The sequence below is a fragment of the Actinia tenebrosa genome, unplaced genomic scaffold (genome assembly GCF_029948245.1).
Source record: "Actinia tenebrosa isolate PJP-AT-01 unplaced genomic scaffold, QUT_ActTen_1.0 PGA_scaffold0__85_contigs__length_37466705, whole genome shotgun sequence".
Lineage (NCBI taxonomy): Eukaryota > Metazoa > Cnidaria > Anthozoa > Actiniaria > Actiniidae > Actinia > Actinia tenebrosa.
In genome coordinates, this window is record NW_028292569.1 from 33,368,810 (window position 1) to 33,382,612 (window position 13,803).

General features: G+C 37.0%; 3 protein-coding genes across 4 annotated transcripts in view; all 3 read left to right on the forward strand.

Annotated features, from left to right (window-relative positions):
• Positions 1–3,488, forward strand: part of LOC148914137 (uncharacterized) — a 14,250-nt gene extending 10,762 nt beyond the window's left edge. Inside the window, exons 17-21 of the mRNA XM_089026394.1 lie at positions 1,244–1,362; positions 1,745–1,767; positions 1,972–2,121; positions 2,522–2,629; positions 2,767–3,488. Of these exons, the coding sequence (XP_088882520.1) occupies positions 1,244–1,362; positions 1,745–1,767; positions 1,972–2,121; positions 2,522–2,629; positions 2,767–3,488 (1,122 nt within the window). The remainder of the gene's footprint in view (positions 1–1,243; positions 1,363–1,744; positions 1,768–1,971; positions 2,122–2,521; positions 2,630–2,766) is intronic.
• Positions 3,489–3,724: 236 nt separating this feature from the next.
• On the forward strand, positions 3,725–8,223 carry LOC148914138 (uncharacterized). The gene is made up of 6 exons (XM_089024402.1): positions 3,725–4,191; positions 4,285–4,702; positions 5,015–5,084; positions 5,754–5,993; positions 6,616–6,690; positions 7,242–8,223. Exons 1-6 carry the CDS (start codon positions 3,725–3,727, stop codon positions 7,433–7,435), a joined length of 1,464 nt encoding a protein of 487 aa, XP_088880528.1. The 3' UTR covers positions 7,436–8,223.
• A 503-nt stretch (positions 8,224–8,726) lies between these two features.
• On the forward strand, positions 8,727–13,761 carry LOC148914139 (uncharacterized). 2 transcript variants are annotated; one of them, XM_089024401.1, is made up of 9 exons: positions 8,727–8,970; positions 9,294–11,760; positions 11,874–12,015; positions 12,105–12,268; positions 12,383–12,462; positions 12,602–13,085; positions 13,186–13,257; positions 13,325–13,475; positions 13,550–13,761. In XM_089024401.1, the coding sequence occupies exons 2-9, from the start codon at positions 10,570–10,572 to the stop codon at positions 13,759–13,761; spliced, it is 2,496 nt and encodes an 831-aa protein (XP_088880527.1). In that variant the 5' UTR covers positions 8,727–8,970; positions 9,294–10,569. The 2 variants fall into 2 exon arrangements, with proteins under 2 accessions (XP_088880527.1, XP_088880520.1); XM_089024394.1 differs by having other exon boundaries at positions 12,105–12,462.
• Positions 13,762–13,803: the final 42 nt, after the last annotated feature.

Consider the following 13,803-nt stretch of genomic DNA (forward strand, 5'->3'; position numbering starts at 1 on the left):
ATGTTTAATTCCCTTTATATTCCACCGATATCACGTGATGGGGGGGGCCAGCCATGACGGGAGGCGAACGATTGAATCTGGTCAAATCTGATTTACAGAGACGGACTGCAGTGTTCCCGTGGGAGAAAGACTCTATAATGGTCCTCCTGTTCATTGCTGCCACTCATGTATGGTGAACAGCTTAGCCCCTTTACAGTTATCTACCAGTCCTTACTAAAGCTAGCAATGCCGTTTAATTGTATTACTTATAACAATACAACTTATATGTATAGTATCTTTTTCTTAGGTTTTCAGTTGATGTTAAACACATGATTCTCAGTTGTCCTTTGAAATGCCCCAAGTCCTTGGAAGTTAAAATGTTCTGAAGCCGGATTCCTTTCCTTCCTTATTTTTAGTATCTGCGAGTCTACTTGGAACGGCGTGGTGGGACTATCGAGCCATTGGGACCACGTGGATTTTCCGTTTAACTACTGAAGCAAGTAATCAAAATCAATAGGGGCTACCCAAAGCCCTCCGAAGTCAACTCTACTAATGAAGCACGCGCCGCACGAATCTGCCTTATATTCAATTTGACTGACCGACTGCTGATCCTGTCGACTGTCTGACTTGACTGTTAGAACTGATTAATCATTTTTTGGTATGTGTTATTCTAATAGATCTTCTTCATGCCCATAAGAATGAGGAACTGCGCGAGGAGGTTTTTTTTTTTGACATTTTATAACAATACGTCATGAAAACCTGATTATCAGATGGTAAAAGTGGACCTCCCTCAAATGACGTAACCAGAAGACTTTGTCTGCACTAGACTACTCACGCATGTCTGTAACGAACACTATATATACGTAACATCAGACGATTATGAGACATTTGACGTAATAATCCTGCTATGAGGTCCTCGATGACATTAAAAAAGTGATTGACAAAGAAACACCAAACGTGGTAAGTTTTATCTTTTTGTTGTTTTTTGTTTTTGTTTTGTATTTTTTGTTTTGTTTTTTTTCTTTTCTTAAATTTTGAATGGTACTATTTTAAAATCTCTTTCTTCATCTTCTCTTCTTCAGTAATCTCTCTACTCAAATATTTCTTCTCCTACTCCTCATTCCTGTGTCGTTCTCTTTTGTCCTCGTCAACGCCCAATTCAGTTTTGAATAGTGGCCTCCTTGATGAATGGACTTTTTCAAGACTTTACACATTGCCTGACTTAATGTTTTAAGTTTTTTTTTGTTGCCCATTTTTGTTTTAGGTGTTATATCCACCTCTGTTCTCTGAATGGGAAAACCAATTCAAAGCAATTCTTTGGGATCCCATTGATATCGTCGACAAGATTCCACGATTTATGGCTGTGCCAGAAGTCCTCTCAAGGTATGACTCCCAACCAATGACATTCATTTTCTAGACAGAGGTTTTGCTGAGTTGTTGGGTACCTTCGTCGATCCCTTATTGCAAATGAAAATTCCTTATTTATGGTTGAGTGGAATAATGAGGTGAGGTCTTTGTTTTATAGTGTGCTCGCTCGTACTGATGGGAGAACAGCCTTCATGCCGCTTAGAACTATATCCTAGTAATATACATTATGTTGAACATGTATTCTTGGGTACGTATGGAAAGGTATTTTATATATGGAATAAACGCATCCGTTATCCGCATCTGTTAACCGCATCCGTTATCCGCATCCCTCAAAGCACATAAACGTAATATTTTATTTTGATCATATCGTAATAATTATTGGGTTGTTTTATCTTAGGGCCCTAATGGTTGAAAATACAAGTAAGTGTTTTAGTAATTACCACTTTTATTGCTGATATTTATTGTTGTTTTAGGTTATTCGTTTTTTGCGTTTTCATCGGGGGGTGGAGAATTTCCCGTTAAAATAATTACCTTACTAGTTGTTAAAATCAAAATCAAAAAAGTTAAGGTAAGATGAAGTAATACATGACCAGTGTCTTTTCATCTTCCATCTGTCTACTGCAGCACCACCTGAGATTCTTGCACGGGGTCCAAGAGCGCAGAGAGCTTATCAAATGGCACTGGACAGTGGCAAAACCAAAAACCTCCTTGTTCCAGTAATGCTGGTTGGTCAGTCGCGTGCAGGGAAAACGAGTCTTTTAAGATCTCTCAAGCGTAAGTCAGTCCTTTACTTACGCCTTTCACAAAGTGATGCTTACATTAGTCCTACACTAGTCCTACATTATTTAAAACAATTCAGGTAGTAAATGAACTGTATAGTTGTCAAAGATTACCATATATTATCATAGATTCCTGGTCCTGGTCCTGGTCCTGGTCCTGGTCCTGGTCCTGGTCCTGGTCCTGGTCCTGGTCCTGGTCCTGGTCCTGGTCCACTTTAAAAGTACATACAGATAAAACCACAAAAAACTATATTTTTCATTACAATCTTGTCTCAACCTCATGCTAAATTGAAAAAAAAAAAAAAAAATCAAAAATCAAATTAGGCATATTTTTCATATTGTAATCAAAATTATTCTCATTTGCTCATTTGTTGGTTTTATTTGATTTTCTGAAGGTGAGGAGTTCGATCCTAACGAAGATAGTACCGAAGGTGTCAAACTACATCGCTCTATTTCCAAGGCAGAAGAAGAAGTTTGGAAGAAGACGAAACAACAGAAAACGCGTTCACTGATTGCGCTGCCAAAGTTATAGCCGAGAACTTGACAGCATCAACAAGTGACGAAGAATCATCGACCCAAGAGGAAGATGATGAGAATCTGAGCTTACCAACTAATGAAGAAAATTTACATCAAAACGTAGATATTCTTACCGTCGAGGGAAGGCCGTCCGGCGATTTAGGTGAGGATACAAAAGAACAAAATAGAGAGAGCCCTCTTCAATTTGAAGCTATTGAAATAACGAGTCAAGAAGAACAAGAAACGCCTGAAAATGCCTCTGAAAACCAAATGCCTCAAGAAGTCGTAGAAAAGGCAACCTACATGCTACAGAACTTAAAGGCTATGGATGATGATGAGTGCATTCATTTGATGACAATGGATTTCGCTGGGCAACCCGTCTATCAGGCTATTCATCCAGTGTTCCTTTCTCCAAAGGGAATCTATATATTGGTGCACAGTTTGAAAAATGATGTTCACGATCTAGCACAACCTGTGGTAAAACGTGGTTCTTTGCAACCGCGTAAAATCGATGATAATTGTCCAATGACCAACATGGATCATTTGGAGTTTTGGTTATCTTTTGTGGCATCAAATGCAACTACAAAAGACTATAAGCCTCAAAAAGAACCACCGATTCCAGGATTTAATCTTCCGAGGAAATTTCCGCCAGTATTTTTGGTCTGTACGCATGCAGATGAACCTTTTGAAATGCAAAATTCAGAAGAGGTTTCTCAAACGATCCTTGCCCACTTGAAAGAGAGGAAAATCCATCGGGAGAGCATTTGGTACATGCTATATATCCTGTTGACAATACCGTATCGGGAAGCAGTGAAAAAACAGAAAACAAATTTGTCAAAAAACTAAGGGATGATATTCGAGTAACAGCTGAAAACCTTCCACAAATAGGGGAAGACATTCCAATCCGTTGGCTAAAGTTTGAAAAGGAGCTTTCAAAATTGGAGCATAAAAGATACATAACTCTTGAAGATGCCAAGAATATTGCCAATAAATGCCAAGTTGATCTGGAGTCGGATGAGCTTGACACTCTTTTAAACTATCTGCACGACTTAAAAGTCATCATCTATTTTGAAGATACGAACATGATCATCACCGATACACAGTGGTTGCTTGACATGTTTGTCAAAGTTATCACAGTCCAGCCTTTCTTAAAATGGCAACCGGGTTTTGAAGCCTGTTGGAGAAAGCTCGAAAATAAAGGGATTTTAGAGCGAACACTCGTAGAACACCTTTGGAGTGATGTGGCAGACGAGCACAACACGATTGATGTTTTACTTACAGTCATGGAAAAGTTTTCTTTGTTGTGCAAATGGAAATGTTTGGATGGATCTGAAGTATTTCTTGTTCCAGCTATGCTGGTAAACAGCGCTGCAGAAAGTTGTAACGAGTTACTAGCTGACCAACAGTTAACGATTCCACTAGTAATTAAATTTACGAAAGCACACCTTCCTCTTGGTATCTTTCCGAGGATGTTGGTAGCGATCGCTGAGTTTTGCAACAAGAAACGGCCAGGATCACCACTCCCAAAATTCTTCCACAATTTTTGCAGGTATGCATGTACCTAAACTTACCTCGTTTTGCTGCAGCAATATATTAAATATTCCACCTTGATTTTTGTTGAGTTTTTTTCATATATTTTTAGATTTTATGATGTTGGCGGGGAAAATGGCTCCTTGGACTTGCTCGTCACATCTGACACGAGAACCATTACTGTTGGTGTCACACCTTTTTCTACCGGCAATGATCTTGATCACGATTCAGACCTGATTATGGACTTCTGCCAGTTGATTAAAGATTTCATTAACAACACCTTGAATGATATGAGAACACACTGTCCTTGGATGATGACTATGGGCTTTGAGTTTGGTATATGTTGTCCAATTTGCTGCCAGTCATCAAGACCTTGTAGCTGCCACAAAGTCAACGCCTGCATGCGTGACACGTGCACACATTTCATCCCTGAAAAAGAGCTACCTCGTTGTTACAATGACCCAACAAATAGCAAAACATCTATTAAGGAGGAATCTTATCGTCATTGGTTTCCCAAAACAACAGAAGATGTAAGTTATAACACCATCACCATCGCCATCACCAACACCACCACCTTCACCACCACCATCACCATCACCACCACCATCACCACCACCATCACCATCACCTTCACCATCACCATCACCATCACCATCACCATCACCATCGCAATCACCATCACCACCACCTTCACCACCACCATCACCAGTAATACACAACTAGCAGTATAATAACTTCTGCTTATTGTTAATATTAATTCTGCAATTCATTATTTTATAATTAAATTACTGATAAATAAGGCAAATAATATATGATTGTAAATATTTTTTTGAATTTCATAGCCAAATGACCCAGTACTTTTCAGTCTTATGGAAGCTTTGAATCTATCAGACAACATTTCGATGCCCGGAGGTAAGTCATGGTTCAGTCTATGCAGGTTTCTGTGAAACAAAATAAAAGGATTTCGTATGACTATCAGAGAATGGATAAAAGTAGGCACGCATTTCATGCGTCTTCCAGTGTTAGTCAATCATTAATGTCCATAGCTAAGGATCGAATACTTCAACTGCAATAACAAGTATAGACTCGTGCGTCTCACATTTACGCTACAATTTGAGGTAACTTTTTACTTTTTCCTGATTTCTGTTACAATGACTTTAGACCAATTGTTAACTGTAATGCAATGCTAGGGATATCCACTGTTTTTGAGATTTTTCACTGAAGCTTTTGCGTGCAGCTTATATATATAATTATACAGCTTCTCATTAATCCCATATAGGAAACTGTCCAATAATTTTTTTAATTGGACAGGTCTTGTTGATATGGGATTAATTAGGCAGCTATATAATTAATAGGTAATGAGATTTCATGCTCCCCAATTAAGAAATAATTAGACTCGAAAAATTCCTCTGACTCACAAATTGGACTCGGCCTACGGCCTTATCCAATTTTGTCAGTCCTCGGAATTTTCCTCGTCCAATTATTTCTTAATTCTATTACATATACTTAGACCCCCTTTGATAGATCTTCCATGTTTCTCTTTGTCTTTTTACGTTTTTGTTTGCTTGTATATTTTGCAAGGTAACACAAACCAGGAATTAGTCACTGTTTGTGGTACGAAATCGTCACTCATGCGAAATATCGATGCCGAGAGCTTTGCCAAGCAATTGGCTGCCCTCCTAAAGCTTGACAAATCGTCATTCCAAGATCCTCCTGAAGAAACTGTAAAGAGCTGTCGAACGATGTGTATCTACCTCAAAAAAGAGAGAAGAGTAGACATAATTAAGGAACTTAGAAAGATATTGCCCAGTGGCATGACAGGTAAGAGAAAAGGCTTCTAGGATTTAATTCTCGAAAGATTCTTCATACATATCTTTTTTTTTTTTTCATTTTACTCCCTTGAAAATAAGGATTTTCATTTGAGTTACCTTATATACAATTGAAGACCCATTGACACTTACCGTGATGCACCGCGGTCACAGATGAATTTCGTGGTCCATGAAATTCAAAGATTCATATATTGAATAATAACTTCATATTAAATCCTTTTCCGACATAGCACTAAGGCACAATAATCATTCTTTTACATTCTTTTAAGAGTTTATTCAAAAGGTTAGAATTGTTTTTTCAGTGGTAACACGATTCAAAATGTAAACAAACTGTGATGCATCACGGTAAGTGACAATGGGTCTTTAAGTATGTTCTTAGTCGTTACCATGCGCAGCAAGAATAAACCCATCTGCCTGTGGCGTAATGTTTTTCAATTTCAGACAACATGTCATTTCCTATACAAATTAGCCATTCCGAGGTTGGTATTTCAGTGTATTTTGGGAATGTTTTACGTACACTGTAGCTGGTATTAAGTTAAAGGATATATTTTATGGGTATTTCACGGAGAAATCTAAAATCTAATTCCAAGATTGGTTCTAATGTTTAAACACAGGGACACTTACAAATGAAAATGTACTAGTGGGAGACATGATCGGCAAACTAGAAGACCTTACTCGATCTTTGCGCGGTAAGAAACTATTTCAAATAAACATAAGCTAAGCATCTGATGGAACTGTATTTTCATGCATGAGTCGCACATTATTTTGGCAAGCCTTCAGACAACCAAAAGTTTGTGATAATTAAAATTACGCAGTCTTACTGAGATGCTTAGAAGAATATTATACTATTATGCAATAGTCGCTCCTTCACTGTTCCCTGCTCCATCTTGTTGAAAGGTAGCCGTGCCTTAGCATCGAGGCGAGACGGTCGGTGAGATTGTAATATGAAGACATGTGAATAATTGTTCCAGGTGTTAGGAAAATGTCTTTATCATATCATTTCAAGCTCACGGCTACCTTTCAAGATGGCGCAGGTAACTGTGAAAGGGATTCTTCTACAAAGAAGTTTGACCATTTCTTCTATTATCACTTAATTTCGACTCTTCGTGACGTGAAGGAAAGCCATTCGAGTCTTACTAAGTGATACAGTCCTACATTTTGTGCATTTATATTCATATTTAGTTTGTTCTTTACAGAATGTTATAATAATATGTCACATGTTAAATGCTATTTTTCCAAGGCAATGACTTGTGGAAGAAAATGGCTGATCACCTCGGTATTCGTCGCTGCCATTTTGGGTTTCATGAAAACAAGAAGAACCCCGCAGAGAGTATATTAGAAGAAGTTTGTCGAAAAAGAAGACTTACAGTTGGAGATTTGTATAATGTACTCTGCAAGTGTGAAGCCAATGCGCTTGCTGACGAGTTCTTGTAGCCTTGCATCGTCCTTTCGTTTATATTAGTTTCACTAGACTAAACTAGGACTATCGAAAATCACAGATTTGGAAGAAGTGCATTTTGTTGTAAAATGTTCCTGCCAAATCTCCAGCAACTTTTAATTATCAGCAAAACCCAACGATAAATATATTTTCGAGCGCTGTCATTGGTTCAAATGTGTCACGTGCAGGACCGATATCACACGACACCCCGTTCGAAGTGATATCCATCCAGTTAATAGATATAAATACGTAAAAACAAAGAGAAAAAAAAGCATAGGAAAACAAAGAAACTAGGTTTTCACAAACAAGTGAGAGTGAAATAAAAAACTAGTTGAGAAAATTACGCCAGCAAACCAAAAAATTCATTTAAAAAAAACAATCTGTAGATGATGATTCGTAGCCTTGAGTTAGCTACGTCTAATCCAGCGGAGTGGTTACAATATCTAATAAATCCCTACTGGCTCACCTAAAACAATATACTCACAAAGGACGTTTCTAGCACAGTTTAATCTTTTATTACCGTATTTACATGTTTACCTATTAAACAAGTAATCCCTTCTGGCTCACCTAAAACAATATACTCACAAAGGACGTTTCTAGCACAGTTTAATCTTTTATTACCGTATTTACATGTTTACCTATTAAACAAGTAACCGTCCTGGTGTATCATGACGTAAGAAGACAGTAAAGAGAAAAGAATGTTTCTGGACCCATATACATAATGTGTAACCAATAGATTTAATACAAAGTGAATACGACCGTTTTAAAATAATAAAATAACAAAGGTTTTTGTATGGATAAAAGCGGCGCTTATTCGGGGGGGGGGGGGGGGGTGGTGGGCGCTTAAACGGTATATAATCATGATAGAGTGCACGCACTAAATCAGTGAACATTAATTAGTACTAATTAGTACTTTTTCATAAAGAATCCTTTGTTTTCTATTGTTTATTTATCACCATTTAGTACTAAAAGTTAGTATTTGTTTCACGGGTTTAGTGCGTACACTCTAACAATAAACAATATATAAATTGAATTTGGAATTGTATTACCCCCTCCCCCCTGAAAAAGAAGTAACCTTATTTGGTCAATTCCCACTAGTGTTTTACAATCCGCTAGCACTTGTACATTAGAAACAACAGAACCGTGCACTTGGCAAATTGAAAATGAAGTTTCCATAATAAAGAAGCATTCATTTGATTTTTACTTTATTTTTCGCTTGGTGTGTTTATCAGACTAAATATTACACCTAAACAATAAATGGATAATAATTTACCCCCACCCCCTTCCCCCACCACGCAATTATTTGTCTCGGGTTCCCTGTGTATTATAAGATATTTTCAGCAGTCTTACTGATTTAAATATTTTATGTTTAATTCGATGCGCTTCGTCGCGTCACTCTCCTTCGCGTCACTTGAATGCGAAAAGTAATACTTCCTCAAAATCATTTGATATCATCCAATTCCAAGTTCTTAACCATGGTTTACAGTTCGTGTCATCTTCTTTAAGGGGTCTTCTTTTGCACAGCGTCGAGGTTAGTCAGTAAGGTTGTTTTGATATAAATATTGATTGCCGTTTGTAGCTTTGATTTTTGATGCTTTAAAACAGTCCTCATTTTTGGGTTCTATTTGCCTTCACATGAATATTAATTAATAGGGACCTATACTTAGTTTATAAGCTAAGTAAGTAACTGAATATGTACTGAAAAGTTTCAACCATTACTGATGAAAAATATTTTAATCACGTCAACTTTGTATTTTATCAGTGACATGTTTTTCTTAATTTATTCATGTTCAATCTTACATGCTCTATTTCATAATGACGTCTCATCAAAACAAGCTATTGTTTTAACGCTAGGGATCATGGTCGCTAGAGGGGGATGGCATGGCATGCATCAACACATCTCAAATGACAATGAAATTTGGTTTATGAGCTGGTGAAGCCAAGAACAACTAAACATTACGCTAAATATGTAAACCAACCGCTAAATATGTAAACAAACCGTGACTTCATTTTGAAATAGGGTTCCTTATTTGAATCTGACGAGTATTTTCCAGGCTTGAATTCTGTATAGGTTCCGATAGAAAATCCCCCCAAAAAGCACAGCTTTAAACGGAGTGAAAGAAAAAATCGTGCATAAGACAAGTCTAAAAAAAATCTAAATTATGTTCAAACAAAATTCCTGGACAGCCATGAGGCATAAAAAAGATCCTGCACAAAATAAATTGCCCAACCCCACCCCCCTACCCTCAAAAATCTTATGGTCTTTCCATCAAAAAATAGAAATAAAGGAAGAAACACTTTCAAGACAATTGAAACACTCAATAAAATAAGGAAAAAAGTAGTCATAAGTAGCCAGTGCTTAGCATCCACATTACCCCTACACAGAAATAAATGGTGATATTTACTGGGATCCCTAGTTCTTATCGCCAGAAAACTCGAATCGACATGCGCAGTTGGAGCGTGGCACTTAGAATTTTTTCGGCTTGGATTTCACTCCCTCCTTGTAGAAAATGTATGGCGAATAATTATGAATCTCTTCGTGAATTAAAATATATGTATTTACACAAGCTACCGTGTATCTGGATAAGTTCTCATAAACGTAAAGTTTATTTAGAAGCTACTTATGGGACTTAACATAGTATTTTCGGTTCGGTTTTACGAATTTTGTAAACCAACAGTTTTTGACGCCATGTATAGGGTGTCACTTAGTGGAAGCGATGAATATACCTGCACTACATTTAAATTTTCTATCCCTATATGTGCGTACTAACCTTGCCGCATATGTATTTCACGAGTTGAAATAACAGACCATTGCTCAGCAAAATATTTTGATAAATTCCTCTCGATACAGGCTCGGTTTTTAAGATTTAAACTATGGCACAAATGACGTCTACACAAGTGCAATATCATCCATAGAAAGTGCTTTAGTTGATGTGAAAAGCGAGGAAAACTACTTGCTATCTTCTTTTTCGAAGCAGCCATCTTGAATAAATTGTGCTAGGCGTTCAAAATAAAGCCTAGAGAGACTGAACCCTAGTTTACCCATCTGACTTTGCAGTTTTAAAAAAAACCGCGAATCTTAGTGTGCCAAAATTATTGTGTTTGTAATAACTTCGGGAAATTTTTTGAAATGTCTGATGTATATAAAGGAAAAGAGTTGATTTCTCTCACTGAATGCCCCAACACAAAGCTCCACTATATCTTGGAGCAACGCGAAAGCGGCAATGATGTAGTTTTCTGGTTAAAAATAAGAATGGAGGCCCTTGCTGCATGGAGACGAACCATGGTTTGTTCTTCTCAGAGTCTGAAGTACATCGAACTCATAAATTTAACCATTCCTGGAGATGCTTTTCGACTAAATAAGGAAAGTGTTCGACTAGAAAAACAGTTTTCAAGGATTGCTATTGATTCTGAAAACAAAAGGAAAGCCCTCAACAAAATGGGAAATCTGAAAAAGAGAAAACAATTTTTGGAAAGCTGGAAAAAAATTGCAATTTTGAAAAATGATATTATAACAGTGGAAGAATGGAAATCAAAACTCAGCGACCTCGAACAAAAATTGCAGATAGCAGAGAGCCAAATAGAGGAATTAAAAGAAAAATATTCTGACATTGAAAAGAAAAAACAGGAACTTTTCATGGAAATGGTCAAGGAAAAAGAAGTTCTCAATATCTGCCAAGAGGAAAATGAAAAAATGAAAAAATATATAAGGCAACTTGAAAAAGACCAGTATTGTCAAGTCAGGGGCACAGCTATTCCTAAGCTTAAGTCGACTCAAGCCCAAAATAAGAAATTAAAGGAATTAAAATCAAGAGCTCAAAAGGCTCTGTATTTCAGTAGTCTTTTTGGGCTCGAGCTTGACTGCCTAAAGTTGAAGGATCCAGACAGCTCCAAGACATACAATATTGAATTCAACAGCTCATCTCCTACAGAACCACTAGTTTCCTCTGCTTCCCCAAATGCATCATTGACACAGGACAAAACTTTACCTGCTACACCACCCTCTAGCTCTGAAACTTCATCAACTTCCAGCTCCCCTAATATGAATGATCAGTCTTCACCACAAACACAATTCTCTAAACTGAATGAGGATGATAAAGCCAGGGTCGAGAGTATTCTCTACCTCCTTGATAAATTTGGGGTTGGAGATGAATTGTTACATGAATTGTCCATGACCATAGATGGATTGCCCAAGTCCTACTTGATTAAACAATGTAGAAGTGAACTCAACAAGAACTGCATAATTACTTCTACCCCAGGCAAGGCCCCAGGTGCACAGCATCATTTCAAACAATTACTAACTGATCAAGTTCAACAAATGGTATGTACATATTTGTGTCTTGTTTTTATTTTCAGATTGTGGAGGCCGTACTTGTAATGCTCTCTTTAGAAGGTTTCTAATTTACTTACATCAGTAAATTATTGTCTTTACAGAGAAAGTCCAATGTGATTCAAGAAGGTGAGAAGGTGAAAGTTAAATTGAGTGGTGATGGTGCCAGAATGAGTAGGGCGAGTAATTTTATATTGCTCAGCTTTTCAATTCTTCAGAGTACAGATGATCTATTATCATCAAAAGGTAAATATTACTAGATTTGTACAATTTATAAGATGAACTAAAGTGTTTTTCATAGGAATTTGATTAAACAATTTCAAATTATCTCATAGGTACTCACACCATAGCTGTAGTAAATGGCCCTGAAAGCAGAGAAACTATAGAAAGCAGCTTTAAGGACATTTTTGATGAGGTCAATGATATAATAAAGGATGGCTACATAACTGTGGATAACAAACAATTAGAGATAGAGATGTTTCTTGGAGGTGATTACAAGGTACACTTCATATATACAGTCATATTCCATGCAATAAAATGTTATATTTATGGACTAGGTATTAAGCATAAAAAGTTGTATTTCCTTATCTGCGTAAGTCGTTTATCTTTTCAGTTCCTGCTGCTGGTTATGGGCCTCACTGCAGCTAATTCCAACTATGCTTGTTTGTGGTGCAAAGTTTTTAAGAAAGACAGGTATATGCTTAAGTACCCTAGCTTGCCTTTCATATTTTATTCATTGTTGTTAGGATAACGACAAGTAAATGTATCCACATGCTGATTAAAAAAAAAAAAAACTTTAAAAAAGATAAATAATAATTATTGTTTTCTTAAGGGGTGACATGACCAAGCCAGACAACTACTACAATGAGGCACCTCTCAAGAGAACACTGGAGGAACTGCATGAATGTGCCTGCAAATCAAAGGGAGAAAACTACTGTTGTGCATTTCCACCTCTCCTTAATATCCCACTGGATCACATAATATTGGATGAACTACATTTAATGCTCCGCATAACAGATATTTTAATTGGTAACCTTATTGAAGATGCAATGCAGTGGGATGATAAGGAGAGTTTTCTCAGCCATGTGAGTGGAAAGCAAAAAATCCATCTTGACAAGCTCATCAATACCATCAATAGCTGTGGGGTTTCTTTCTCAGTCTGGGAAAAAAGAAATACAGATGGAAAAGGATCGGGTACTTGGGATTGGACAAGTTTAATGGGGGATGACAGGAAGAAACTTATGAAAGATCTTCCCAGCAAATTGGAGACTGTAATACAACAGGATACTGCAAAAACAGTAGTAGAATTGTGGAAGGTACCCATGTTAATTCAAATTTCAATTTAAATCAAAGTTTAATCCAAACAATTGAAGCTAACAAAATATGATATAAAGTTATTTGCTGTATTTTTTATAGGAATTTGCCAATATGTACTTTGACTTCATTTCTTCCTTTGAACCAACTAACATTGATGAATACCGTCAAAAGGTAATTTGCAAATTACAAGATTTAAAATTTGTCTGCTATCCTAATGCTAAAGGAAATTTCTTTCTAGATGAAAAAATGGATTGACACCTTTGCTGAAGTGGGGCATAAAAGGATTGGATATGCCAGAGAACGTGTGACATGCTATATGCATGCAGCAGCATACTACATCCCACAAATGGTGAAGTTGCACAAAAATATAAAACAGTTCAGTGGCCAAGGTACAATTAACTGAAACATAACTACATTAAATTTTTAAGCACAAGTAATATAATGCTGATACATAAACTTGCAGGTGTGGAAAAAAACAATGATGATGCTCGGAAAATAATACAAAGAAAGAGCAATCACACTGATGACCCCGCTGAAATCCTGCGTGCTGAGTTCAGAATCAATGCTTTGAAGCATGAGGGAGAGAAAGCCCAGAAAATATACCAAAAAAAATTCAGAATACTGGCAAACCAACATCAAAGCAAAACGCAAAGCACGCAAGAGAATCAGCTATGACAAAGTCCCTGAAGTTTTTCCAAATGAAGCACCTCCTGTAAT